Raw genomic sequence first — 27,902 nt, forward strand, 5'->3', positions numbered from 1 at the left:
GACAAAGAGGGTAACTGTTGGGAAAATAATGGCCGCGTAGAAGAAGATATCGGTCGGTGAGTACACCAGCGGTAGTCTTAGAAAAGGAAAGAGGGGAAACAACCGGAAAAAAAAAAGGAAAAAAAACCAAGAAAAAAAAGCGAGCGATGATGGCGGCGGCGGCGCCGAAGAAGAGGGGCCGGCCGCGGAAGAAGCAGGAGGGCGGCCGTCTCCTCCAGTCTCCTCCTTCGTCTCCGCGGCTGGCCTCGGCTCCCCGCAGGACTCTTCGTCAGCGGCGGCGCCGCCCCCTCCTCGACGGCTTCGCCGACTTCGACGACTACCTGGATGAAGACGAGGAGGAGGAGGTGGAGGAACAAGAGGGAAGGGGCAAGAGGAAGAAGCTAAAGGTCATCCTCAGGTTGCCTCCTCCAGGCCCAATCGCTGCCATAGGGGAGGAGGAGGAGGAGAAGCCCCGGAGGCCTGCGCCGGTGGGTCGCGCGTCGTCCTCTTCTTCGTCGGCTTCGTCCTCTTCATATGTGGACGACGATGATGACGACGCCGAAGGGGATGAGAAGGTGGAGGAGGAACCAATCAAGCCGCTGAAGAAGCGGCGCTTCGAGGGATGCGACGATGGCTTTCGTTCTGGTGGATCTGGTCATCGAGAGGTATAATGTATTGTTCAAGTTGTTCCCCACGAACCGCTGCATTTTCCCATCTACTTCGATTTCCTTCCAATTATTTGACGCTTATTTATGAGAAACTGGACCTGTTACCACTTCGTAGATTTCTTTATCCGACGCTCTTTATCCTTGCAGACGGAGAAGAAAAATCATCTTCAGAGATTGAAGGGATCTGTTTCAGGTTAGAATCCACATGGTCCTTCATTGCTAAGTTTCGAAGAAAGTATTATCCTCGGAGTAGATGGTGTAAGCTTTTCTTTTTCAGGTGTCTCAGCTGGTTCACATGCTGTGGAAACGCCTCTGCCTGAGAAGAAACTACTGGAGGCCGTTCTTCATAAGATTCAGAAGTAATTTGCTTCAGTTTCTATATGAATAACAGTCTTGTTTCCTGTTGTAATTGCTGAAACATGTGTTGTGTTAACAATGAGTTCATCCATTTTGGTGTGTCAGGAAGGACATCTACGGAGTGTTTGCGGAGCCGGTGGATCCTGAAGAGGTTCATTTATACTTGATATACGGAAAACATAGCACTATAGTGAAGTCATGGGGCTTTCTTGAACCTTACTATATTGCCTATCTTGTTTCAGCTTCCTGATTACTATGATGTAATTGAGCATCCAATGGATTTTGGGACTGTTAAGACGAAGCTGGCAACCAATGCCTATCGTTCTTTTGAACAATTAGAGGTATATTTCTACTATGGTTACTACCATTGCAAAAAATATTTTTGATTTTTCTCATTTTTAATGTTTGTTTAAGCAGAAAAGTTCTTTATGAATTGCTGAAGAAACTACTTTAATTTTCTAGAGGACTCACAAACTCTAGTAATAAAATGATAGACAACAAAATTGCTAGTAGTAATTAACCTAGCCCATTCGAAATTAGTTTGTTATCTTTTCCAATTTTGTGCTAATTTCTTCTTCTTAGTTGCTTAATAGGGTCATTACAAAGTGCTCTAAGTATTTCAAACCTTTTCTTCAGCTGACACTAGTTATATTATACATACATATTTATCAAGGGTCTGTTTGGTTATCAAAAGTGTATGGTGTGTGGGTGTGCCTACATTTTGCAGAAGTCAACTCTGGTGCTCCCTTCTGGAAATTAAAAGCAGTCAGTTCCTTTCTTAAAACTTACATATTCACAGTTAGCAACATTTTCATCTGTAAAAAACTGAAGTAGTCAATTTCTTAGGACCCATACCTATCGTGGGTCGCTTCCTTACAAGCAAAAAAGTCCTTAGCTTATACTAGTTTGCTTCTTATGCATGTAAATCGTGAAAATTTACCAGGGCTACTTCCTTACAAACTTGTTTAATCATAATTCTATCGATAATTTTTGTAACTCATTTATGATTTCACATTCCCTGTTTGGCACATAAACATGCATAATGGATGTATGGTCCCCTCTGCTGGTTGAGTTAGCATAACATCCATGAAATGACATTGGAGGGAAGCTTACTATTTTTCACAATAGGATTCTTCATTATTTGCCTGAGAATTAAATCCAGAATGAGATAAAATGGAAAGATTTACAAAAGAGCAATAAATGAGACACCAATAACGGTGCTTAGCAAGTGCTGGACACCAGGTGGAGTTGCAGGTTAAAAATGGTATCATTACATACTACAAAACACTCTAGCATGTATCCGAGCACCATATGGTGTCCACATTGTGCACTTTGCTCAAGGTAGCTGCATATGGCTTATTTCTTATCTTGCCCTTTATTTCTTATCTTGCCCTTCTTGCTACACTTTCCTTTCTTTTCTTATTCTTAACCTCCACTTTTACTATGCCCTTGATTATGCAATAGCCGCTGCCTTTGCTACCACTCATATTTAGTTTCTTGATCGATGCCTTCTTTCTGGATTTTGATTGCCATATATGCTTGAATACGAGAAATTAGGTCACTTTCTGTTTTTTTTGTGCTCTGGTTTTGGGTATTGAGCTGCATTGTTTCTAGTTCAATAACTTATTACTTGAAAAGTTTCATTTAACATTGCTTGCTTAGAGCTAAGTGCAATCAGCGATTTCAATAGGCGTTCGGGCGTTTGCCTAAGCTCTTGGGTAAGGCGAGGCAAGGCCCGAGCGCCTCGCTTCAAAGAGGCGCTCGCCCGAGCCCAGGCGCCAGGTGCTTCGGGCGAGCGCCTGGGTTAAACCAGGCGATCGAACCAGTGTTTTACGTTTGGTTTGGTCTCCGGTGCTTCAGTTGGTTCGATTGAACCAACTAAAGCATCGATATCAGCCTCCCAACATCCCTCTCGCGACTTCCCCAACCCTAACCCTGCTCGCGATTCTATCGCTGACATTTCCTCTCTACTGCCGCTGCCTCTCTCCGCTATCATTACATGTCTTCATTATCATTGCTCTCCACTACCGCTGCCACAGTCACTGCTTGTCGTTGCTGTCGTTGCTCGCCGTCGCTGTTGCCGTTGTCACTATCGCCTCTCCCGCTCCCGCTCCTACTATTGTTACTGCTTCTCTCAGTCAGCAGCCTCAGTCTTACTCTTATACCGCTGCTCGCTGCTACCGCTATAGCTGCCACTACCACTATCGCTACCGTCGCTGCTTGCCACTATCGTCGCTCCCGCTCCCGCTCCCGCTGCCATTGCTGCTACTATTACTCTTACTCCCTCTACTCATATCGACTCGATAGTATATTGTTAATTGTATACTAGTAACAATAATTTTTTTATTTATTAGATTAATAATATATTATTTTGATTTTAATACTGTTAATTTTTATTTATTTGAAATTATTGTTATTGTTTTGAATTTTGAGATTTTTTGTTAATGTGATATTGTGATTCAATAAGATTTTTTTAATTTAATATCATATTTTTATTTAAATAATTATATTTATTAATTAATTTATATATTTTTATATTTTAGCGTCTCGTTAAGCTCGAGCGAGTGTCTAGTGCCTCGGGCGTTTTTTAAATCACTGAATGTAATATGGGTGAGTTCCAAACAATCATATCCTTATGGGTATTTGTCTTCAACTGGGCTTGTTCATCTTCTAATTTTTTAATTGGACTGAACGTTTTGGTTTTTCATTTGCTAAAACCCAAGACTAAACCAATATATAAGAAAACACCAGAACTGAATCAAACCAACTTCTGGTTTCTTTTAGTTTGGGTCTCAAGTTCTGATAAAGCAGGAGAATTGTTATCTTCTAGTGGTTCTTCTGAAGGTTGCAGTTAGAACAGGAGAGAAGGTATGGGGTGCTGGTGTTATTGATGTTACATGATTACTGCCATCGACATACCTGTTTTGGCCTCCTTGTGGAGTGCAGCATTCTGGCTGCTGTCATCACCTCCTGGGTTTGGGCCTTCCATATTAGGGCCATTCAATGGCATCGATGCCTTCAAATTTCCTATCGGATTTGTCATGCTTTCCATCAGAGAAACCAGTTATATAAACTGCCTGCACCTCAACTGAAATTTTCCGTGATACACTTAAATAAGAACTTGACTAGATATTTGAACTCTGCTGAGTTTTCCAATTGGCTAAGTAACCTATATTTTCTATGGGAATTAATTTGAAAAAAAATGCCATTTTTAATTCACGCGATCAGGTCAGAACAAAACGGAATAAAGAACGCCAAGTTATGGAAAATGCATAATTTGCAGAAACTATCAAATGCAACAAGGACAAATAAACATGTAACATTCAATTGTTCAAGAGAAATGAAGCAGAAGAAATCAAATATTAACAGATTATAAGACTCATTTTTCTCAAAGTAGTGACTTCTCCAAATAAGGACGTAAGAAGGGGGTGGATTCCAGCTAGCCACAACTAACCTCAGGCATATGGCTGAGGGTTGATGAAGTGAGTTGAATGGAATATGGCTCCATTTTCTGTCATTACGTCTTTTGGGTCAGATTAAATAAGTTAATTGGCAGTGTCTGTGAAAGAACTGCTAAATTGCACTAGCACTTCTTTGCAACGACATAAACCTAATTCATATTCTCATAGTGAACCTTAGTAATGGTAAAGATCAGGGGCTAAATAATTGGTCTAAAGACATCTCTTCTTGGGAACACCTGATATCAGAAATGTATTCTTATATCCATCCTTACTATTGTGTGTCATGCATTTTCAAGTTTACATAAAACTGCAAACTGACTGTACAATAGTCTCTGTTTGTACTCACAAAAAGGAGGGCTCATGTCCTGCATTGTGAAGAATCACATATTTGCAAGCATTGCAAAATAAGCATCACAAAAGAAGTATTGCTGAAGAAGCTAGAAAATTGTATTTTATGTTTTTCCAATGTAGTCTAAGATGATGACCCTACCTGGCAAGATTGCTAGAGCCAACTCCCACCCTCTCTCTTTCCATTCCCTCCTATTTACCTCACACCTTTTACTTCCTCTTTTTTTTCTTGTCTTATATTGCTGGATTCCTCCCTTATCATTACTTTTGCAACTATGCCAATTGACAATCGAAGTGCTAGATACCTGTTGTGGTATATCTTACTGACCGACCATTTTTTCATGCATTCTGACATTATAACTGAAAACTTTAGTTTTTTGAACTGTCAAAAAAGTGATCCGTGTGCACTTTGTTTCCTTGTATTGTTCCCTTATGAGAATAGGTATCGAATGCAGGATGACGTCTTCTTGATTTGCACTAATGCCATGCAGTACAATGCACCAGACACAATTTACTTCAGACAGGTACTAGAAGCTCATATTTTATTGTTCAAACGAAGAAAGATTGATTATCTTCTTTATATTCGTTGCTAAAAGTCCTTGTCCTACTCAAAGGCACGGACCATGCAAGATATTGGAAGAAAAGAATTTCAAAAGCTAAGAACTGAGGGAAAACGCATTGAGACTGTTTCTAAATGTGAAGAGAAGATCAGACCTGATTCCACTGAGAAAAAACCTCTTCAAAAGTGCCTGCCAAAAGTTGTTCAAGAATCATTCGTATCGGATATCTCTTCTGCTACCACTCATCCTTCTGGTGGGGATCCCTGTACCGGTTTGAGCACAGCAGAAGCTAGTGGCGCGGAGCCTGCTAGTGCTTCCAATGGTCTTGCTGATGGCAGTTGTTCTCTAGGTGAGAGTAAATCAGAGAAGGTGGATGACCTTAGAGGTATGGTCATCAAAAGCTTTCAACTGTGTGTTTCATGGTTTGATTCTTTAAAATAGGTTATGATGCTCGAAGAATATGTCCTGAAGCTTTATCTAAAATGATCCAGTTTTTAGCTTTAAACATTTAAAGTTCAAGAACCAGCTGGCCAACCTGATCGTTTGCAATAGCAATATTGCTGCAGCATCTGATTATGTTCAAGAGTCAAGTTCACCAGAAGATGATAATTTTCAGTAGCTTCTATGGTGACATCGATTTAATCCATTTGATCAATTTATTTTGTTGGGTAAATATAGTGTTTCTCATGTGATGTAGTCTGATTTTACTTCACTGACCTGTGATATACTCTTTGTCACAAATCCCACCTAAGATTTATTCCATTCGATAGCTACAGTTCCTTTCCCACCTCACGCTAAACTGTTAGATTATTAGGCAAAATGCCCTTTACACTGTAAACAAAGGGTCAAGATAGTCCTAGATTTAGAATCCAATATAAAAGAGATGAAATTTTAATATAGTGATGTAAATGTTAGCCCACATAGTGACATAGGTTCTGCATCAGCCTAATTGATGCCAGATCGACATCATGTTATGGCTATATAGATACAGCATAGTGTCATGTCTCTACAGTGTATACACCAAAGCTTGTGGCCTTTATTTGCTGCTTATTGGCATGTAGTTTAGGAGTCGTGTATTCACAGCTTTATCATGACAGTACAGAATCACCAGAGACGCACCTAATTGGAGTTGCATTGGCATAAATGTGCCTGCACATCAATGATTCCATGAATTTCTCATGACATTGTCAATAACTTAATGTTATGTAATTTAGTTGGTGACAGAAGATTGTCTATGCAATGTAAATAACCAAAGGTGGGTGAAGTGTTTAGATTGAGCATCTGATGGGCAAAGTGATATCTGACTAAAATTTAAGTGGGAATTTATATCATCAACTTCTTTTGTTTTTTAATGTTATCTGTTGGTTTTATCTAATACCTATCTGATTTGTTCTCTTCCAGTAAAAGGGTCTCCATCTAAGCTTGGGATGAAGTCGCTTGATGTGGATGAAAATCGGCGTGCCACTTATAATGTCTATGACCAACAGCCTGCAACAGAATCTGGCACTGTTTATGATGTTCTTGAGGGCAAGCAAAGGCAGCTGGTTCCGGTATGTTATAAAAGTTACACTTTATAGATATCTTTCATGTTTCCATGCCCGTCTGATTTTGTATTTCTTGAATCAGGTTGGACTTGATGCAGAATACTCATATGCAAGGAGCCTGGCTCGTTTTGCTGGTGATCTTGGGCCCATTGCCTGGAGAATTGCTTCACAGAGAATTGAAAGTGCTTTGCCTTCTGGTGTGAAGTTTGGCTCTGGATGGGTTGGGGAATATGAACCACTTCCCACTACGATTCTTTTTCTTGAAAAAGATAACCAGCTAGAACAGTGCCAGCTGGATACCAATACATCCTTGCAAACCAACATGCCATCGAGGGACAAAGGGACTGCAGCGGGGAGAAATGCCAGCGATAATGATCATTCAAAGGAAGTAAATTTTGGAATCCAGAGTCAGGTAGGCACTAGAAGTTACAGTAGTAGAAGTTCTGATCCTATGAAGGAGGGAAATAATCTCTGTGGCATTACACAAGTGAAGCAACAGTCGTCTAGTGTTACGTCTGAAACCCAACAAAGGGGAAATGCTGTTATGTTACGGCAGCAGAAGGAACAAGGTGTTGCCAGTTTTAAATCTTGCTCAAATAGCAGATTGGTAAGTCAAGCTTTACAAAGGCCTGAAATTAATACAGGTGTTGCCAGTTTTAAATCTCCTGGGAACATTTCGTTAGGCAGAAAACCTATGCAGCATGAACCTTTAAAACAAACAGAGGCAATGGTGCTATGCAGTACAACTGATGGAAGAGTTAATGTTGATCAATTTAGTCATGGGAAAGTCCTGGAGAATTATAGCACTAATAGTCTTAATAATACTATGGGATTTGTCTCCAAGTCTCAAAAAGGAATTGTAGGTAACGACCGCCGGATATTTGGTAGTCATGAGCATGGCCTCAGTGATCCTTCAAGATTAATGGGTTTGCCAATCAAGATGTTTAACCAGTCAAACATCACAAACAGTTCTGTTGATTCTTCTAAACTTCTGCCATCAACTGTTCCACCAACCAGTACAGAAAGTTCAATTACTGCAGATGCGGCTGCAGCTCGATCATGGATGTCTGTCGGGAATTCCTTGCAATCTAAATTATCAGTTGAGCCTGTGAATGTTTGTGACAATCCAAATGGATCCGCTTCTACTTATTTTATTGGTTCTTCCTGGACGACACCAACCTTATCCCCCGGGAATTCTGATAATTCCAGGACAACCTCCATGCCTCAAGCTCTTAGGCAACCCATTCAGGTGGTTGGTTTAGAACCACAGGTTCATAACAGAGGACTGGTTATCTTCCCACAACTAATCGCAACTGATATGCCCAGATTTCAAGGCCAGGCTCCACGGCAAGGTCTGCTTCCACAAACAGAAAACAAGCATACTAGGAATGCTTGCCCTCCAGACTTGAACATTAGTTTCCAGCCCCCTGGATCTCCTGTTCGGCACTCTTCAGGGATTCTTAAGGACTCTCAGCAGCCAGACTTAGCTTTGCAGCTCTGACATTTCATGTTTGTTCCTGTAAAATTCTGTGCAGGAAGTTTTTTGATGTCATGCAACCAACCCTTGTGAATTGACATGTTCAAAAAGATGTTTATATTATGGATGTGGTGTTTCTCTAAACTGAATGAAGTTCGTGAAAGGAAGTTTAGTAGATTCCCCAAGAGAATGCAGATCCCAAGGGAAACTACTAAATGCAACTGATCTTTTGCTTGAATCAATGATATAGAGGCATGTCAGCAGAAAGTGAGATAATTCTCAAGGCCAGACTGGCAGATGACATTTTACCACCGAGGATGTCTGATGTGGTTGAAGGAACTAGGAATCTTCACGGCCGCTCTTTTGGCTGATGGCTCCTGGTTGGTGATACTGTCGTCAGCTTTAACTTTCATGATGGCACCATCACTCAAGATATCTTCTTGGCGTGAGTTGGAATTGAACTGCGCAATTTCACACCTCGATCTGGCTTTTCTTCCAGCAGTGTTTGATAGTTGTAGCTTCTGCTGGAATCTTTTGTACATTGGAAGATGTCAAATTATGTTTTTTGTGCTCAATTTTTTCATAACTATAATGGTTTTTGAATTTTCTATATTCCCTGAATCTTTCTATATATATATACATTTATATATATATACATGTATATATATATATGTATGTATATATATATGTATGTATGTATATATATATATATATATGTATATATATCTATGTATATACATACATGTATGTATATGCATATATATATATATACATATATATATATATATATATACATATATATATATATACATATATATATATACATATATATATATATATACATATATATATATATATATATATATTCTAGCTTATCCTTGCTTTTTTTTTGTGTTGTAAAGCTAGTTAGTTGATTGAATACATCATCAATTGTCTAGAATGTGAAATACTAATCTGTTTTAGTTTATTGGTGAGATAGTTGAGGCAGAGGACAAGTTAAACTTTTTTGATTGATTGAGATATTGGGTTATCGTATAGACGACGACGAAATCGAATTCGAATGATTTGATTAAAATCATGGAGATGATTTCCAGGTGAGGGATTTATTTTTCAATTCATAATTCAACTAAATATTGAGGATAAAAAAATTCTCAAATTAGATCAAATCCTGTATTCAACATTCTAAAATTATTATTAACATTAGGTTTCATGATTTTTCGCATATTATTTAAAAGCTCTTTTGAAAACGGTAGCACACTCTCAAATCATCCTACTAAATTAAATTTCTGAAGTCACTGTTGATTTGAATAACGTACTGCTACTCCGTTGATCTCATGATAACTCCTCCGTCAAAGATTTGCACCAAATTTTCTGAGTTCCTAATTACATCATCGATCCAATTCTTCTACTCGGCCGGCGTTGACGAATCCCTGTTGATGTAAGCCACAAATACATAGTAAACAAGGACAAAGGTACAGCTAAGATTTGCTACAGAGTCCCCGTCGACTAACCCTAAGATTTGCTATTAAATGCCGCCGGTCTTTAGGTTGATGGCAGCGCAACGGCGACTGTCCACCAAAGCCAGCCGTCAAGACATACATAAAGCATTCAAACCTTCCGCACGCATCAATAGGTCCCATTTTGCCTACCAAAGACGCATTCTTTTCGTGCATGCCCGGTTTCCCAAAAAATCTCCTCCTCTCCTTCGTTCGTCGGTTGGAATTTGGAAGCAAGGGATGGATTTGGAGGACGCAAGGCGGGAGATTGGAGTCTTTTGGGTTGTCCGTAAAGGTGGTGAAGGATGAGAACTTGTCGTTGCCGCGGGCAACGAGGAGACGTGCTCGTTTCCTCCGACTCCTGCCGAGGCGGAACGGGATTTAAGGTGCTCTATCTATTTAGTTCTTCTTCTTCTTCTTCTTCTTCTTCTTCTTGTTTCTCTGGCATAGACGTCGCTGATTTGCTATTATTGATCGTGGCATGTATCGAGGTGCTTCATGTCTTTAATTGTCTGGATGATACGCAGGAAACGTTTTGTGACCTTATTTCCTTATGCTGATGTAAATGTGAATCTGCATGGTTTCTTGATAGGTAAAGGAGTGATTTTTATTAGGCAATTGAAGTCTAAAATGTGTTCATAAATGTAGAAATTTGATGGTTTTTTACTGTTACATTAATTTCTTGATCACTTGTCTTATGTATCATCTGTTAACGCTTTTGTCTGGGTTCGGGGAAGAGTGATATAAACGCAATCGCCAGCTTGTCAGTAAATTCCAGTTTCTCACATCCTATTTCTTGAAAGCTTTGCATTAGTTGCACAATAGGCAGGTAAAATGTAGAAACATTTCATCTTTCACTTAATGTAAGAGGTAAAGACACTCTAGTTGATGGAAGAATGCTTGCATACTAGTTGATGTTTTCCTCTCAAAATGGCATAGCAACCTTTTGTGTTTGTATCTCTAAACCATTGATTTATGCAAATCCTATTTGTGATTATAACAGCTGAGGTCTACATGTGTGTGTATCTGTGGCGTGCGTCTGTCACACTAGTGCTGCTACTTCATATATCAAACTTCATTTCTTTGTTCGTTGTACTGTTGAAATCTCATCATTGTATCCATAATAAATACGCCTCGTGATCTTAAAGAATACCTTACTCATGTCACATAATAAAGATGCATCAGGTATAACTTTTGGTTAATTAACTGCTGATTTTGTGTTAGCCACTGTTGAAACTTTGCGCAATCATCATTATGTTTTTATCTTTTTCTTTTGTGTTGTGCGTAGGGTTCCTCAGATGCATTCGGTGAGGTTGATGCCTTTCGAGCATTGCACATTGTGAGTCTATTACATGTCAAAGGTTTGAAGTTGCTTTCGATGTTCTAGTTTATATCATCTTGAAGACAATTAACTTTTCATATGTGGATGAGGTGCAATTGGCTTTTAACCGCTTTCTCGCCACTGAGTTATAAACTTAGTGAAACACTTATCATATGTGTCTAATGCCTTTTAGTTTCACTGTGTATAATTCTTGAACCTGCACTTTGCTAGCTCACAATGCATTTGCCCGTTTACCTTATCTTGAAATGAAGTGAGCAAGCTAATGAACTGAATAGTATTTCTATGTCATCATTTTATCTTTAATCTGTTTCATCTTGAGCTAATAATAGCTATTTGCAGTCATTAACCAATCGGATTATTGAACAATAGGTTCTAAGGAGGCCATGCCATGCCATGCAAATTACTTCCACTGGCAGCCTTAGGAAGCCATTGAACATTGTCCTATGAAGTTGCTGCAATTTATAAGATATTTTAATCATGCTGCAGCACAACCATGAAGTGAAAAGATGGCTTCCATCTGAACATATAAACTGATTACGATTGATAATGAGCAAATAAATGACCTGATTTACAGAATCCAAGACTTGTGAGAATTTATTAAAGAAACTAACAAACAGCATGATTATGATAAATTCTAAGTATTTCATTAGTATAAAACAATTGTCGTTTCCTGGCTTTCGCCTACGTATACAATAGGAAGATACCAACGTGTTTGACCATACAAATCGTTTACATTGATCAAAATTTATAAAAAGCTACAACAATAATTTAAATTTATCAATGTGTGTCAAGCTATTCAGATGTCTTTCATAAATTAAGTAAGATTAGTGCACTTATCTCAGTTATGACTTTCAATTGTTAGCCAATAACCAAGAACAAAATAAAATTTTCTTTTAACATGGTATTCGAGTTTTGTTGAAAAATTCAACAAATGAGAAAAGTATGTGGGTATACTGAAATAAAAGAAAACAAACCAAGGAAAGTATTCCTTCTTTAGCATTCTTTCCTGGAAATATTACACGGTTGACCTGACCATTAATATTTCAGAAACAAATAAGATAAGAAAAGGAAATAACCAATATGATACAAAATTTTAGTATGCATCGATGCTCATTTCATGCTTCAAATTTTAGTTGCATGAACTGGCTAAGTACAGTAAATTTCCAATGCTGCATAGTTTCTGCCCAATGTCCTCATTTCTTCTTAATTAATTTTGTCAAGAAGCTTCCTATAGTCATTTTGAGATGAAACTGATAGGCCTTTTGTTGAAATGATAGCTAATCATATTTTGATCTCAGTATTGCTGGCAGAAATTGGTAGAACTGTCTTGTTTCCGTCTTATAGCTCATCATGTCCTAGTAATTTCTTCATGTTTCATTGCTAATCTAGGAGATGTTCCTTTTTGTATATTATGATTTCCCTAAAGCTGTGATGGGATCATCGTAGCAACATAAAAAAAATTTCCTCCTGTCCCACATGCATGAGGCTCTAAAGACATGCTTCTTTGTCATGAAGCTAAAGATGCCAACTTCACTGTTCGAATTCTATCTTGCAGAGGTTCTTGGACTTTGTTTGAGAATTTGTGGAGTATTTTACTCAAGATAATTCTTTCTCTTTTCTCAAGAAAGGAACCCGAATATTTCTGTTACCCCACAGTCAAAAAGAGCAAAGAACATGCTAAAAAATGAATCCAGAAAGAAGAAAGATCTACAAAGCTGAGGCAGAAAAAAAGATTTTTTTGAGAAGAAGAAAAGTGTACCTTTGATGTGAGTGCTCGTAGAGGAGAGATATTGACGCGGCTCAATCCAACTACATGGCTGTATGAGCATATCCAGCCATGTCTTCAGATTGAGGCACGCCAATACCTCCCCCTTCAGATCCCATCCTATATTCTTCTTCGAGCTGTGTACCAAACAGATCATGACACCAATGTTCTTCCCTGGCCATGCCGTGATCAGCATCTACTATAATAATGCTAAGTTGTATTGTTCAAAGGATAGAAGAAGCGAGGTTTGTGGAGAAGAGAGGAACAACATAAGGTCTCCTTTTCATCAAATTAGTAGTGCTCTTCTTTTATAGTAGCTTTCTTATTACTCTCTATTGTGATAGGTTCCTCTCTTACATGACTGTGGATGGATACGTAGAGGCAGAAGCAGGAGAAAAGAGGGAGAAAATGAATCTGAGAGGACCACATCAACATGAATCACTTTCAAGATAATCCATGTATACGTCGGTCGCAATCATTAAAATTTCCCAGTAGGCATCTGTCATGTGTCTCTGCTTTGTCAAATGGCAGTGTAAGACATGTATACAACTATTAGATTCTGTAAAGAGTGGAAGTAACTATATCTCTTGTATTAAAATTTAAATGTGATCTGAAATGCATAAAAACTATGTTTCTATTGATAGACCGATTTAACCCTGCATACTTTTATAATTTTCATTTTGACTTAGGACTAATTAGATTGTTATAGTCGTTCTTGGCATTGTTCCAATGTGGATGTCAATAAATGTTGCTGTTATTCACAGCTGTGCTTGTAATGCGAAAGCTCAAGACAACCTGATGATAAGTATGGGTTAAGCTTTTCTTGTTTATCCTTCAAAGTGAAAGAATGAATCACTGAAACAAAGAGCGTGGAAGTCAGAAGACACAAGTAGGGATCATCAAGACAGAGATGAACCGAGGAGTGAAAAGACAATGAGCTACCAGAGAATCTGAGTGCAGTGACAAAAAAAATGGAGGACATTTGAGCAGGTAAATCTGTGGCTGGTGGGATGTAAATGGACAGACATCCATAATGATTTCTAGGTCAGACTTACCTGTGTTTGTTGGGGTGCATTAACTTCTTCAGGGACCATCATCTCCTCTCTCTCTCTCTCTCTCTGTGTGTGACCAACAACACCATATGCTTCCGAGTCCCAGAGCATTCAATTCTTGCCCATCGCCACCGAAGCCGGTGGGGCTCAACCTCAGCCTTTGCTGCTGATGTTCTTGTTTCTATTCAGCTATTTTTTTCCACTCTAAGGATCATCATCAATTCAGTTGCAGCAAAAGATCTCATCATAATCGATGTCCCATTGTCAAAATTCTTGTCGCATTAAGATGAAGATTCTCTCATTTGAGTCCGAGCAGAAGAAAATGCTTTCGGATAAATAAAAGTATGCTTATGCTTTCAGATAAAAAAAATGTTAAGGATTCGAAATCGCATTCGATATATTTATTTTTTTGAATCTTGTTTTCATTACTAACCTTTTAAGAAAAAAAAAAGATTAGTTTTCATAAAATTTCACGTAGGATTATTATCAGCATATCCTATTATCTATCTCTCTATCTTTTCTTGAAATCTATAAGGCAATTTTCAGTACACAAGCATTTTCTCTCTCGACTGAAGATTTAGACTTGTCACTGAACCTGTTTTACTGACTGACATTTTATCGCTACTCGAGCAGAATGATCATTGATGAAAGCTGTCGAAGCTCCCATGGTAAGGTTTAAATGTAACAGGAAACATAAATGAGTAATAGGAAATCACCAGCAAGTAAAAGTAACAAGCACCTGAAGCTTTGGACCGATCGATGGGTGAAGAGTCCGGGTTCAATTGACCTCTGTCTCGCACTGGAGAAGCATTTAATGGGATCACGATGGGTGTTATCTCCTCTAGGGCTGACTCAGCTCTTTTGGAAGGTATTTCTGTCACGTTAATGGCAGTGGGCGCTGTTGCCCATCTTCTTCTCTCTCCCAGTGGAGTCTACCATCATCGGTTGTCTGCTTAGTGTGACATTTGCATCAGCTACCTCGTTTCCTGTTCCTTATTGAGAGGATTAATGCATCAGACAAAATGATACAATACATTAATATGTTCCTCGGTAACAATTGTATTGTGTTTTCTTGCTCTTCTTTTGTTTCTGTCTTCTGAATTCTCACAGAATCAGCTCTATGATCATTTTATGTAACCTAAGTAAGCATCACGTGTCATGGTTGGAAATTCTGATACACATTAGATCCTAACGTATTTCGCAAGTTCAAGCTGGCACGGATGAATGAGAATGGAGTCTTGACTGTCCTTAGAAACCGAGACCGAGGAAGCGATGACACTGTGTTTTGTCTTCCGATCTGGAAATTATCAGCTCCTTCACTTCCATCCATCCCAAAGACCTCTTCTGAGTGTCATATTGAATCTACACAAGTCTCTCTTTGATCGTCTCAACATCCAGTAAGCTGAAGCAAATAATATGCAAATGAAACCGATGGTTTACGTGCAAAAAAACTAAGATGAGAGATTCTCTCGTCCTCGCATACGAGTTCATGAATTAGCTATTCGCTCGGAGAGGAGAATCCACCACATCATGATTCTACAATACCATCAACATCAGGAATCAGTATGAACAGTAAGTAGCATCCTAATGTTCTGCTACTCGCTCGCTACCCAAATAAAACGAATAGCAGATGTGGTCAAACAACTCGATCATTACGTTGGTACCCATGAAGAGGTCGCACTGAATCGAATGATCGATGTGAATCACATGCCATATCGCTCGATGGCTGGCCCATAACGTAAGACCATACATACAGCTTGGATACTGGATGGCATGGCGTCCAAAATAGCAAAACACCCAGTCATGTTTATAATGATACCATTGCAAACCATGTAATGCATACGAGAAGTCTAACCTTGCGTTAGACTAGTATAATGTACGTGACATTTCATAAATATATGTCATACCCTATGATATGTATGAAATATTTCATAAAGATGTCACTGATGCTCTCTAATGCATATGACAAGCAGCTATTTCAGAGGTTACAGCAACCAGAAGAAGAAGGTATATACTGGCAAGAATTGGCATCTCAGTTGGTACAGGATTTCAGAAATTTTGGTTTACCAAAACAGGCTGCCACAGGAAAAATGAAAGTTAGAGAGAGAGAGAGGTAGACATACTACATCTGGTTTTTTACTCCTTTGAGCAAAAGAAGCCTCAATTGCAAATGGAAGAATGAAAGGTGGGTTCATTTTGGCGTTCAATAATGTTTGGCCTTTAATAGGAATTCCAACTCACTTTAGATGGACTGTGGAGTACGAACCAGCAGCCTCTGTTTGGACCGACATCTATTGCATGGTATGGCCAATTCTCAGAGGTGGTTTCATTGTCTGTACCAGCTCGTAACAAGGAATTCATGGCATCCCCATGACAGAATCATCCCAAATTCGATTGATGTCCCGGATTTTCCTAATTTAATGTAGACAAAGTGGAGATGAAGATTTAGTATAAATTCTAAATGAATTAGGATTACAAATCTAGCTAAACTAATCTAACTAGGATTCCTAAATAGATTCGGGTTAGAATTCCTCGAAGAGAGATAAGATACTCGTCCTCTAAATATATCATGACCCTCCCTCTTCTCCTAACCACTCAAGGGAGAAAGGCCAATGACGAAGACGATGCTGATGATGAGAGAGAGAGAGAGAGAGAGAGAGGGGCTGATGGTGAGCATCACCTTTGCCGGTAGGAATCCTTAGTCTCTTCCTTCTTCTCTTTATGATTTTGAATTCTCGTCTTACTCTATGACATGCTATAATCTTCTTCCATTTCTAAGTCAATGTCTCCTTGAAGATTCGGTCACTTCACTTGTTATGTTGATTTCATGAATACATCCTTCAGTAAAGGATGAATTAGATATTGCTGCAAATAGTAGACAGACTGTTTTCTGAACATATATATATATATATATATATATATATATATATATATATATATATATATATATATATATATATATATATATATATATATATATATATATATATATATATATATATATATTATCGACTGTATTTATGAATAATATTATATTAAAGCATATTACATATATTCATATATCCCTAAGTACTTCAATGATTTTACATTCTATCATATATCATTGCACATTTAATTCATTATGATATTTGATTAGCATATTATTGTTATCTTTTTCTTTGATCTCTATTTTTTTACTGGACATTTATGTTCATCCAAAACAAATTCGATATATTATCATATATATATTATTTTAAAATAATATGATTATGATTTTGAGTTAACAAAACACTTGGAGTCGCTATTGAGAAAGCATCCGAGAGATGAGATGATACCTTTCGTGTCTCGATGATTATTTATGAGATTATATATATATATATATATAGTTTTATATAATAGATTTTTTTTAAAAAAATATAATATAATTTTCTTGGTATATGAGTTAATTGGTATCACACATTTCATCTATAGAACTGTATGTGTGAATTGTGCTCAAAACATTTACCAAAATGTTGACAGATGTAAGTCCAAGAATAGAACATTCTATCTCTCCATTTGTTCTTAGAGATCATATTGTGTTGCTAGGAGACACACTGTGGACCACTAATAAAAATTTCACAATCTTCCATACTCCAAACTAGAAAAATGCAAGCATCACAAAAATTGAAGAGATGTCAGAACAAAAGTGTCTCTCATCATTGCCTATGCAAGCACATCAGTGTCAAAGATGTGTTCTCCTTCATAATTGGGTCCACAACAAAGTAAACAAGCCAGAACTCCAATATTTCAACTAATTGATTATTGACAAGTTTATTTCAACCCAAATATAATAATCTTACCGATCAAGAAGTACAATAAGAACAAGAAAAAGGAGTAAAAAAAAAAACTCCCAAAATATAAACTTTCTTAATAAAAAATATCTCGAGGAGAATAAAAAGAGAGATTTAAAATTAGACATCACGAGAGAGAAGACGAGGGGAAGAGAAACGAGCGACACCTCAGAACGATTAATACTATATTTATAAATATTTATTCTTAAAAAAAAAATTAAAATATCTATCCTTATAAATTTAATTTCATTAATATCCATAATAAAAACTCTGTTTAATTATAAAATATAAATATTAAAAATATTTAAACTTTTAGTAGTATTAGAGACAACAACAACAAAGGAGAAGATATTTGACTAGATATTTTTTTTTGATAATTTGAGTATAATATGAATATATCTCTTTTTGATACTTAAAACAATCCAATTATTAATCTCTCTTGTAAACCTATAACTGTATCCACAAATAATACCACCTCTATCTCCAATAATTAGTATTGGTAGCACATAGAATAAGCCATTATTCTTTAGCTCGGCGGTGACCACCACTTACCTGCTTTCGACGTATCAATCATCAGGTTAATAACCATTGGCAATCAAGCAGACCTTCTTCTTTGGGTAGTATCAGTGGGTCAGCCACGTTTCCATTCCAGGAAAATCTATCCGACATCCATGCCTTTTTTCCATTATAGGCATCTTTCATGTCCTTCCAATCCATCTAACCCCTCGAGTTCTCCACCAACCTCTCAACCCTCAACTCTTGATTTTAAGAGCAACTACCAGTCTTTCTCTCCTATTCCTACCGTCCATTCTTCTCCCCCACCTTTCTATATAGGCCTACTTATGAGCCTACTCACCTCATTAATCTCCGACAGAAACCACCACATCTCTTGGGAGGAGGCAGTAGAGAAAAGGGTGGGTGCTCAATCTTGGATTCTTCTGTATTTATTGCAGTATGGCAGATTTGGATCGATCATCTGAGGATGTTTCTATGGATTCTAAAGGTACATATCTGCTCTTTGGCATGGCCGACATCTTTTTTCTTCTTCTTCTTCTTCTTCTTCTTCTTCTCCTTTTGCCTACCTTAGGGGTTGTTTCAGGAGGAAACTGCCAAATTTCCAAGATGGATTTCTCAGAGGATGAGGAGAAACTCATTGCCAGGATGTATAATTTGGTTGGACAGAGGTTGGTTGGGTTTGCCATCGTTTGAGATTGCAGCTGGAACCAATCTGTGCTTCTTTTTTTTTTGTCTTTGATGTTTCTTGTGATGCTGAAAAACAGGTGGTCACTGATTGCTGGAAGAATCCCTGGAAGAACAGCTAAAGAAATTGAGAAGTACTGGACCTCAAGATACTCGACAACAAGTGACTGAATGATGGGTATTTATTCTGCACTGTGTACATGGCAAGCAAAATTTTGGTGATGTTTAGTTTGGTTTGTCCTATGGGGGGTAGTATTTCCATGATGAAGGGGTGTGGCAACAGTTTCCCTGTTCTTAAAAGTGATGTTTATTTTGGGTGGGAAATCCATATGTCCACATAAGTTCTTGTCTACAACAATTTTCATGTTACTCTTGTCATGATATAAATCTTCAACCTCACTGTGCTGACAAAAACTTGTGGGATTTATATGAACTGGATAGAATGATCATCCTCCATGGTCTTTAAATAGGTTAGTAGCTTATTCTATTTTTCCTTCTTAGTTATTTGTTGCTATGTTTCATTTTGATTAGTAGTTTCAGCTTTCATGCAGAATCCACATAAGTTATTCATCCACTTTTAGATGATTTAATTAAACTCATAAACATACTTTTTTCTATGTTAAGGTATGATGTACTTATTGTGCTTTTTGGGTATTTTGATTGGGACTCAGCTGCTATGCCTTGAGAGTCATTTGTTTTATTTTCAGCTATGTTTATCAATTTGAGTGTTATTTTTCTATAGTGGGAGTGTTAGAAAAATTAAGTGCCATCTATTGCTGCTGTGCTAACAAATTAAATAGATGTGGATGCCTTATGATTGCTTTTCAGAGTCACAGCATAATAAATACTCTTGTTGTTAAATCAAATTCAAGGAAAGCATCAAAGTCACTTTCAATCGAAATTGTCAGATCAATGCACAATAATTTGGCTTCTTATTGACTTCCTCTAACTTGTTCTTGATCCCACTTACAAGTGACTACTTGACTGGAAACAAATTACAATGATGAATCCAACTTGATGTCAGAAAAAGAAAGAAAAAGGCAGCAGGTCATTTTCTGAAGAAGAAATGTAAGCATATGTGCTGTTGTCATTCTCTCATCAAAAATCACTAATTATTGATGCATTCTGCTAGCATCAACAAGCATTCATCACACAAACAGTTTACACACCCAAGAATAGAGGAGAATGGTTCTTGAAAGATATGTTGCTTCTTTCCATCCAAATAAACAAAGCCCATGTCAAAGAGAGATCCTGAATCCTTCACCTCTATCAGATTCCAACATAAAAAAAATTATCGCTATTGAAAGAGAACAAATTCCAGTTTGGTTTTGCAGAATAGGAAGCAAAAACTAGATCTGGTTCACACCATGCACATTCTCAGGTACAGTATGGTGAGTAGGGACAGATCATGGCACTAACAAAACAAAACCAGCATAGGAAACACCAGACACACATACTAAGAGACAAAAATGATAGTACTGTTCATGCTTAAGGGTATTACTAGGTTCAAAGGACCTATGATTCTGATTCCCTACCATGCCATCCATCTCCTTTGCCCAATTAATCTTCAGAACTTGTCTAACTTTGATATTTTATACAACCAAGCTTTCCGCTAGTAGAAAGACATGATCAGCACCTACTTATCAAAGTTCATCTACTGCCTACTTGCACCCAGAGAACAAGAAGAGCCATCAGCATCTGTCTCCTGTGTCTTCCTTAACCTCACGGCCGCATTTAAGATGTATCTCATAGCCACATGCGAGGCATTGGTATGCCCAACCCAAGCCCTGCTCATCACATGCACAGCATATGTAAGGGCCACCTCCTGATTTCTCTGAAACCAAATTAAGTACGTGACGGTGACCGTCATGTTTGAAAGAAGTTGGGTATCGCTGAGCTTCTTCATCCATTTTTTCTTGGAGCAACCTAATGTGAGCTTCAGTGAATGGATATGCCATTTCCATATGCAGGTTTATTAGGTTCCTTCCTCCCTTTGTGACTGTTTTCCCGTCAGGGCCTATTATAACAAGCATAGGAATCTCTTGGATATCGAAATACCGAGCTAGTGCTTTTGAAGACTCTTCGCCGTAGGGCAATGCGAGCCATGGCATGCCAGAGAAGTATTGCAAGAATCCTGCCTCATCTCTGTCCATAGAAACAAACACAACTTCAAACTCTTCGCGTCTTTCCTGGAGGTGATTGTATATGGACATCAGCCTTGAGGTAAATTTCAGACATGGAGGGCACCATTGAGCTGCGAAGAACAGGCCTACTGTTTTTCCCACCAAACTCGAAAAAGTTACCTGCAACTTCTATTGCCATGAGGGCCAATCTAATAAGCGCTTGCAACTCAAATCTAAGGTGCAATGCTCTTACCTGGTCATTGCGTTTGATCATGTGGTCTTTACCACTGATCGCTAGGAGCTTCTCTAAGGTTTGAGATGCATATTTTCTCTTTTCTTCGGCCTCCAATTCTGCGATCCTTTCGGATGTAAAAGGGAAAGCCTGAAGTCCGTAGCGGTACAAGATCTCCACTCCTTCTGTCTGAATTAAGCCACCACCTGGTTTGAGGATAATTAGTGCTGGAATGCCTTCAATTTGGAATTTATGAGACAGACTTCTCTTGGAGTTTATATCACTGAAGGGTACTGCAGGCCATGGCATGGAGCTATAAAACTGCTCAAAGGAGGACTGGTTCTCATCAGACGACACAAACACAATTTCAAATGGTAATTCCTGCTCCATTAGCTTGTGGTAAACACTGACCAAAACTGGGGTGAATGAAACACATTTTTGGAACCAATTTGCAGCGAAGTACAAACCAATGGTCTTTCCTTCTATGTCTTTAGGATTAACCTGTAAGTCCGCATTAATCTCACATATTGTGTCATACAAAATAATATGAGATACGCTCTTGATTAAGTGACAATTGCAAGAGGTTTCAGATTCATGAATCCGGAACATGACATTTCTTTTTTTTCCATGAGCATGTATGTGTGCCTGTGTGGAGAAGTAAATCAATTCACATAGCGATTTTATCTCAAACACAGTTGACGCAGATTTATTATTATTATTTTCTATGTTGTTTTACGATAAAACTTAAAAGAGCCTCCCGACTAAGGTGTGGTTTCTAGATGCTTCTAGATCATCTCTAGGTACACTGAATTCCTAAAGAAGACAAAGTGAGCTGACTAAATTTCAAGATAAAGAGGGCAGAATGTCTGAGAAACAAACAGTAGCAAGAAGAGCATCATAAAGAATTGTTGATCCTGATGCTAATTCAAAAGGAACACCTGACATAATGGTTCTAGGTTTCAAATTCTTGTATTTCAGAAGAGACACTTTTCTTTCTTTCTTTCTTTCATTCTCTTTTTTTTCCTTCTTAAGCAAATCAAAACAACTGAATTAGAGAAACAAACAGGGATACAACAATGAAAAAGGATATATCCTTTTAAGCTTGGATTGGGAAGCAGGAAGAAACAAAAAAGTTCTAACAAAGCAATTTTCAAACTTCTTAAAATCAGGAAGCCTAATTACAATCAACCATCCAATAACTCACACTGACAAGAGATAAAGGATTAAGATGTCAACTAAGGTGCCAGGTGAGACCCTATTTGGACTAGATCAAGTTTTGAACTCTGAGATACTGCACATTCAGATGCAGAAATGAAGATTTACTGCATTTTTTATATGTTTGATGCTCTTCGAGAACCTCACAACAACAACTTCAAGTCCTCAACAAGAGAAAAAACAGTATATGGCTTTTGTAGAATTTCTTTGCTTGATAGAAACTACAGGAAAGCTATCCCTAACAAAGAGCAAGAGAATCAAGTTAAATGAACTCCCAGCTACACCCTGGCAGGTATAAGCAAACCCAAGCAGCAGATGCTTTGAAGAATAACAGTAAAAAAGGCTATAGACAGCATCAGATGAGCAATGAGTCGCACCTTATTCCCGGATGGACAGATGAGGAACTCTGTGGATAAGAGAGCGGAGAGGCCACCGTCCCCTGTCGCAGAGGCCACCCCTGTTACTGTTGGAGCTTCCATCTCCCTTCTCCCTTCTTCTTCTCTCACCTCATGCCTTGTTTTATCACTGCGACCATGATATACGCTCACGCCCGGTGAGCAGAAGCACAAATTACCACCCAAAATATGCTGATTTAGCCCGCCCGGCCTTTTACGTTATCGATGTTTGGTTCGGATGGAGAGCATGCCACGTAACTGCACCGATAGCGAGTTCTGGAGAGGCGACTCTCGGGGCCTGCGACATTATTCTGCCGTCGTTGTTGTCGACCCACAGCATTATTCTCCACCAGCCATTGCTTCTCGTCACGGAAAAGCTTCTGGACGCGACGCCCGACCTGGCACCTGCTTCCACTGCACGAGGCACACGTGGGAGACGTCGAGCGGGACCAGCGCGATCGGCCATGGACTTCTTTCGGGCACAGCTCACGCGAGGAGGGAGCTTTAGGTGGTGGCCAGTGGACACCTTGCACCACGGTAGGTGCATGTCTGCTTTCAAGTAGTCCCGGGCCAAATCAACTTTGCCTTTCCGCAAAAGGGCCAGAGAGAGAGAGAGAGAGAGCAGAACTGGCTTTCTTTGATGCTTTGGTCCTTTTGGTATTGCACAGGTGGGCGTTTTATTGGGCATCAATCAATCATGTAGATGAGTTCCACGAAAATTGGACAGAGGATGATATCAACACTGTGCGTAAAGTACATGATTGCCTTATCTATTTGAAGCTAGTGTGAAAGCCAACGCTAGCTTATCCTACAACTCATTCACCGATTGAGGGAAGGAGCAAGAACTAGATCTTAGTACATAACATGTTGCGAATCTTATCCAAGAGGCCGACAGGATTGCCCGAGGAGCAAGAAGTATGCGATCTGTTGTTGCTGCTCTATGAATGTGGCAGAACCGCTTTGATGAAGGCATAAGATCGTGGTCTGGGCTGCATATGTTGTTGGGTCTCCCTATGAACTGTTCACTCAACGTGTGACCCAGTCGAAGCCCAATTGCATGACCGTCACCGGACATTGAACTGCAAATTCCGAGTAGGTATTTGATAGCGGTGTACGGGGTAAATAAGCGAGATATATGACTGAATCATTGCAGTGTCAGAGGTATTGCATGTGGGTTTTGTGTCCAGCTTCCAAATGGTTTCAGCTACCTGCCGGAATTTGCAGCGGTAAAAGCCCTTCTTCGGAGCAAAAGGCTCTCTCTTCTTGAGGTCTCTCTGTTCTGTGTTTGGAGGAAGAAGCATCAGCTCTTCGCTAAAATGTCGTTGATCCTATCAGCCCCGGGATGTCTCGCTGACAACTTTATCGGGAGCTTGGTCCAGAAGCTGGCTGACTTCACAGTCCAATTTGGGGTGAAGGACGGACTTCAAGATAATCTCATCAAGCTAAAGACTTCTCAAAATTCAGTCCGTCACCAGCAAAGCCGAGAATCCGTGGATCAAAGATGAAACAGTATGCTAAAGTATTGGTGATACAGCTCGAAGAGGCGGCTTGTGACGCTGAGGGTTTACTGGACGAGTTCCACTACCGAGTTCTGCAGAAGCAGCAGATGGAGAAGCAAGGAGACGAGGCAAGTTATCAATCACCATCTTCTTCTAATCTCCCTCCAAAGAGAAAGAGAAGAGCTTCATCATTTGATGCTGTTACAATAAGCTTTTTCGGTAGAGAAGACAATGACGATGATGTGTCTAAAATACGGGAAATCCAGGGAAGAACAGATAGGTACGCGACTGTAGCAGAGAAAGTCTTTGGTCCGTCATATGAAGAAGATAAGAGTCGATCGAAACAGAGGAAAGCCTCGGTGAATCGAAGTACAAGTTCCATTTTGGCTGAAACTCAAGTGTTCGGACGAGACAGAGAGCTGGAACAAGTTCTGCCATTGTTGTTGAAATCAGCCACCAGTCTACAAGAAATCATCAATGATTGGCAACACTCAGTAGATGGATAGATCATTTTTCATGGCTGTAATGAATAATCAATCGTATGGCTTTTTTGACAACAGTTATAATCCTAATGCATGCACTGCAGACCTAAGCAGGAACCGAGATAAGTTGGACTTGTACTCTAAAGGCTAATAAGATCCCATCAGTAATAAACATCTTGTTTACCTAATTAACACAAGCTGTGTCGCATCATATCATCTTAAATCTTCACATTTATTTGTTCTCTTGAATTAAATTCTATTCCAGTTTGACAAAACTGTTCTCATCAAAACTACGGTATTCCTTGACGTTTCTTGGTTCGATTGAAACGTCTAATTCGAAGCCATTTAGTAGTTGATGTCGGCAAACTGCACATCCGCTCATCTTTAATTCACAACCAAGAGCATCTGAGTCATGCCCCAAAAGTCAACTCCATCGCCTTAAATTCGTCAATAAAAATGAATAACGAATTATTTATTTACTTAATAAATAAGATATTTACCGACGAGCTTCAACAGCGAAGCACTCGACGGCCGGATTGGAGCTGCCCTGACGGTTGGCCTTTCCCACGGACGATCGGCGCAACGGGTCGGTTCACACCGTGTCGGTGTCGGCGGGCCCCGACAGCCAACAATGCGACAGCGCCGACGCCAGCCGTGGCCGAAGCAGGCACGTTGCTGAACTGGCTTTCGTCATCGTCGCCACGTGGGACTCGATCCAACGGTGGCGTTCCATTCTCTGGATCAGATTTGACCCTCTCCTCCTTTAATTTCCGCACATGTGATCTCATGTTATCGAAGTATTTAACTTTCTTTATTCCGCCCCTCTATAAATAGAGACTCCTTCCGCGTGCTGCTACCTCTTCAAACATCGACGTTCTGAGCGAAAAGAAGCTGCTTTCGACCCGGATTGCCAGGAAGAGAAGAGAGATGGGGAACTGCGTCGGCTTGCAGAAGCGGGTCGGTGGCGTCGATGAGGATGATTTCTGGGGAGCCATGGGGCAAAAGAGCTCCGGGCGTCGCGGAACGCAGCAGGATGAAGCCAAGCTTTTCTTGGAACCGGAGAGGGAGGAGGGAGGCGCCGGCTCGACCGAGATCAAGATCAGGATCAGCAAGAAGCAACTGGAGGAGCTGCTACGAGGAACAAGAGGCAAAGAACGGCCGCTTCAACAACTCCTTGCCGATCTCATCAGCATGGGCGAGACCTGGGAACACCATGATCAAGAGACGCACTGGAGGCCGAGTCTACAGACCATACCTGAGGTACCCGAGTAAGTTGTTGATCTGAAGATGATGACGACGCATGCTTGTCTTACAAGAGTGTGTCTTGTTCAAGATAGGGTGCATACTTGTCTCCCTCTTTCTCCGATTTAATGTGTCATATACAGATCGTAGATTAGATGATGTAAAATAAATTACGAGGGAGGACATACAAAAGATGTTTTAGAGGATTATTGAAGAGTTTTGATGTTTACATTTTAGGTGAATATATGAGTATTATTTATTACATCTATTATTTAGGTGAGTATATGTGAAGTATCAAACTAGAGATGGATTAAATAGCAGGATGCCACCATGCAAGAGAGAAACGAATGGTTTGGTGGAACTTTACCACCTGGAAGAGGTGGTGGCTTAAGCCAATTCTTTGGTTGTTTAAGACTAATCTACTGCGCTCCGGTTTGCCACCTTACTGTTGAGAAAATGGAGCTCTTTCTTGGGAAAAACAAGACGGTGGTGAAGGCTAACAATCTCTTCGTCTAAATGCTTCGCAAAAACAAAAAAAAATTAGAGTGGATGAAATCCTCCTATCTCTGCTGTTTTCTTCGATTCCGCAGTTGTATAAGCGAACTTGCAAGCTACTCAATTTTCCTGTTCTGAATTAGAAGATTTCATGCCGTGTTGTTCTTCGGAAGGTGTACTCAATCATACATTTATATAAACTTTTTTTAGTCAAATAGAAGCTACAGGAAGAAGATATGCATGGTAGAAAATAGTCGCAGTAAGAATAAACCAGAAAAGGAACGACAAGCAAGCAAGCAAAGAAGATTTCTTCTTCATAGAATGATTTAACTATTTGTTATTGTGGAAGCTTTTCAACAGCTAAGATTATAATCATTTACTTGCATTCTCTAATTAAGACCATGACATCTTAAAAGTCTATTATAGATCAGACGTTGAATCCGACGAGATATGTTTGACTTGAATAACTCTCAACCGAAGGCCCTGTAAAGGAAAAACCTGATCGTTTCTATGGGTTACTATGGTCGTGAAAACCTTGCTGCTCGTGAAGTCAAACATTTAGCATGCATGGAATCGTCTCATGCTACGTGCGTCATTGCTGAACACAACAGTAGAAACCATGGACATAATAGATGAGTTAACTTGGAAGTATCACATCATCAAAGGCTCGCAGGTGCCACGTTCTCAAAGCAACGTGCCATGAAGCAAACCAAGATAAGTATCGATTGCTTATTTACAGTTTTTTCTAAGCATGCATCATCTATTCCTTCTTCGATAACAACAGATTTCAAAGATCATCGCCACACGTTATGGACCAGTCTTGGTAGCTACGTACATCTGCAAGGTCAAGGGTTTTATATACATCCCTCCACCTTAGCCGTATATCACAAGCAAAATGACGGCTTACCAATCTAGAAACTTATTAATCAATGAGAAAAATGTTATTCATATCACAAACCATGAAGATCCATCAAAAAAGAAACGAACACACGCCTGAAGAATTGCTTCTGTACATATGCATACGTGAGATGATATTGGACCGTATGCTTGCTTGAGAACAGTTTGTGATCCGACATAAAGATAATTATTTATGATCTGTCTTCAGTTTCTTGGTGATCTTAAACTGAACAAAAATATATACCACATGGTCTCAAGGAAGCA

The 27,902-nt window shown here is 39.2% G+C and overlaps 4 protein-coding genes and 1 long non-coding RNA gene across 8 annotated transcripts; 4 read left to right on the forward strand and 1 right to left on the reverse strand.

The window, feature by feature from the left end:
* Nucleotides 1-67: 67 nt before the first annotated feature.
* LOC135592918 (uncharacterized) lies at nucleotides 68-8,538 on the forward strand. The gene is made up of 9 exons (XM_065082649.1): nucleotides 68-644; nucleotides 795-840; nucleotides 925-1,006; nucleotides 1,110-1,155; nucleotides 1,247-1,345; nucleotides 5,269-5,337; nucleotides 5,428-5,758; nucleotides 6,775-6,923; nucleotides 7,000-8,538. Exons 1-9 carry the CDS (start codon nucleotides 147-149, stop codon nucleotides 8,416-8,418), a joined length of 2,739 nt encoding a protein of 912 aa, XP_064938721.1. The 5' UTR covers nucleotides 68-146; the 3' UTR covers nucleotides 8,419-8,538.
* Nucleotides 8,539-9,880: 1,342 nt separating this feature from the next.
* On the forward strand, nucleotides 9,881-13,638 carry LOC108953786 (uncharacterized). Of its 3 annotated transcripts, none has more exons than XR_010479296.1 (3): nucleotides 9,881-10,276; nucleotides 11,179-11,229; nucleotides 12,788-13,638. It is a non-coding gene; the product is annotated as an uncharacterized LOC108953786 (long non-coding RNA). The 3 variants fall into 3 exon arrangements; XR_010479297.1 differs by having other exon boundaries at nucleotides 9,883-10,276; nucleotides 11,179-11,251; nucleotides 13,342-13,638; XR_010479295.1 differs by having other exon boundaries at nucleotides 9,885-10,276; nucleotides 13,342-13,638.
* Nucleotides 13,639-18,410: 4,772 nt separating this feature from the next.
* LOC103997655 (transcription factor CPC) lies at nucleotides 18,411-19,457 on the forward strand. Of its 2 annotated transcripts, none has more exons than XM_009418945.3 (3): nucleotides 18,411-18,861; nucleotides 18,946-19,042; nucleotides 19,139-19,457. In XM_009418945.3, the coding sequence occupies exons 1-3, from the start codon at nucleotides 18,813-18,815 to the stop codon at nucleotides 19,227-19,229; spliced, it is 237 nt and encodes a 78-aa protein (XP_009417220.2). In that variant the 5' UTR covers nucleotides 18,411-18,812; the 3' UTR covers nucleotides 19,230-19,457. The 2 variants fall into 2 exon arrangements, with proteins under 2 accessions (XP_009417220.2, XP_009417221.2); XM_009418946.3 differs by having other exon boundaries at nucleotides 18,958-19,042.
* An 873-nt stretch (nucleotides 19,458-20,330) lies between these two features.
* LOC135592921 (probable nucleoredoxin 2) lies at nucleotides 20,331-23,174 on the reverse strand. Its single transcript, XM_065082653.1, has 3 exons — nucleotides 23,006-23,174; nucleotides 21,435-21,914; nucleotides 20,331-21,361 (listed from the first exon to the last, which is right to left on the reverse strand). The coding sequence occupies exons 1-3, from the start codon at nucleotides 23,105-23,107 to the stop codon at nucleotides 20,750-20,752; spliced, it is 1,194 nt and encodes a 397-aa protein (XP_064938725.1). The 5' UTR covers nucleotides 23,108-23,174; the 3' UTR covers nucleotides 20,331-20,749.
* A 2,757-nt stretch (nucleotides 23,175-25,931) lies between these two features.
* LOC103997657 (uncharacterized) lies at nucleotides 25,932-26,276 on the forward strand. Its single transcript, XM_009418950.3, has one exon. It carries the CDS (start codon nucleotides 25,932-25,934, stop codon nucleotides 26,274-26,276), a length of 345 nt encoding a protein of 114 aa, XP_009417225.1.
* Nucleotides 26,277-27,902: the final 1,626 nt, after the last annotated feature.

This window comes from Musa acuminata, chromosome BXJ1-9 (assembly GCF_036884655.1).
Source record: "Musa acuminata AAA Group cultivar baxijiao chromosome BXJ1-9, Cavendish_Baxijiao_AAA, whole genome shotgun sequence".
Classification (NCBI taxonomy): Eukaryota; Viridiplantae; Streptophyta; class Magnoliopsida; order Zingiberales; family Musaceae; genus Musa; species Musa acuminata.

What these genes read in the sequence shown, in the direction of transcription:
- LOC103997655 (XM_009418945.3), top strand. Translation starts at nt 18,813, where the DNA reads ATGGCAGATTTGGATCGATCATCTGAGGATGTTTCTATGGATTCTAAA. An exon ending in TGTTTCTATGGATTCTAAAG is followed by an intron (nt 18,862 to 18,945) that starts GTACATATCTGC and finishes TGCCTACCTTAG; the next exon opens with GGGTTGTTTCAGGAGGAAAC. An exon ending in TATAATTTGGTTGGACAGAG is followed by an intron (nt 19,043 to 19,138) that starts GTTGGTTGGGTT and finishes GCTGAAAAACAG; the next exon opens with GTGGTCACTGATTGCTGGAA.
- LOC103997657 (XM_009418950.3), top strand. Translation starts at nt 25,932, where the DNA reads ATGGGGAACTGCGTCGGCTTGCAGAAGCGGGTCGGTGGCGTCGATGAG.
- LOC135592921 (XM_065082653.1), bottom strand. Translation starts at nt 23,107, where the DNA reads ATGGAAGCTCCAACAGTAACAGGGGTGGCCTCTGCGACAGGGGACGGT. An exon ending in TCTGTCCATCCGGGAATAAG is followed by an intron (nt 21,915 to 23,005) that starts GTGCGACTCATT and finishes GCGGACTTACAG; the next exon opens with GTTAATCCTAAAGACATAGA. An exon ending in TGATCAAACGCAATGACCAG is followed by an intron (nt 21,362 to 21,434) that starts GTAAGAGCATTG and finishes TAGAAGTTGCAG; the next exon opens with GTAACTTTTTCGAGTTTGGT.
- LOC135592918 (XM_065082649.1), top strand. Translation starts at nt 147, where the DNA reads ATGATGGCGGCGGCGGCGCCGAAGAAGAGGGGCCGGCCGCGGAAGAAG. An exon ending in ATTGAAGGGATCTGTTTCAG is followed by an intron (nt 841 to 924) that starts GTTAGAATCCAC and finishes TTTCTTTTTCAG; the next exon opens with GTGTCTCAGCTGGTTCACAT. An exon ending in GTTCTTTTGAACAATTAGAG is followed by an intron (nt 1,346 to 5,268) that starts GTATATTTCTAC and finishes TATCGAATGCAG; the next exon opens with GATGACGTCTTCTTGATTTG.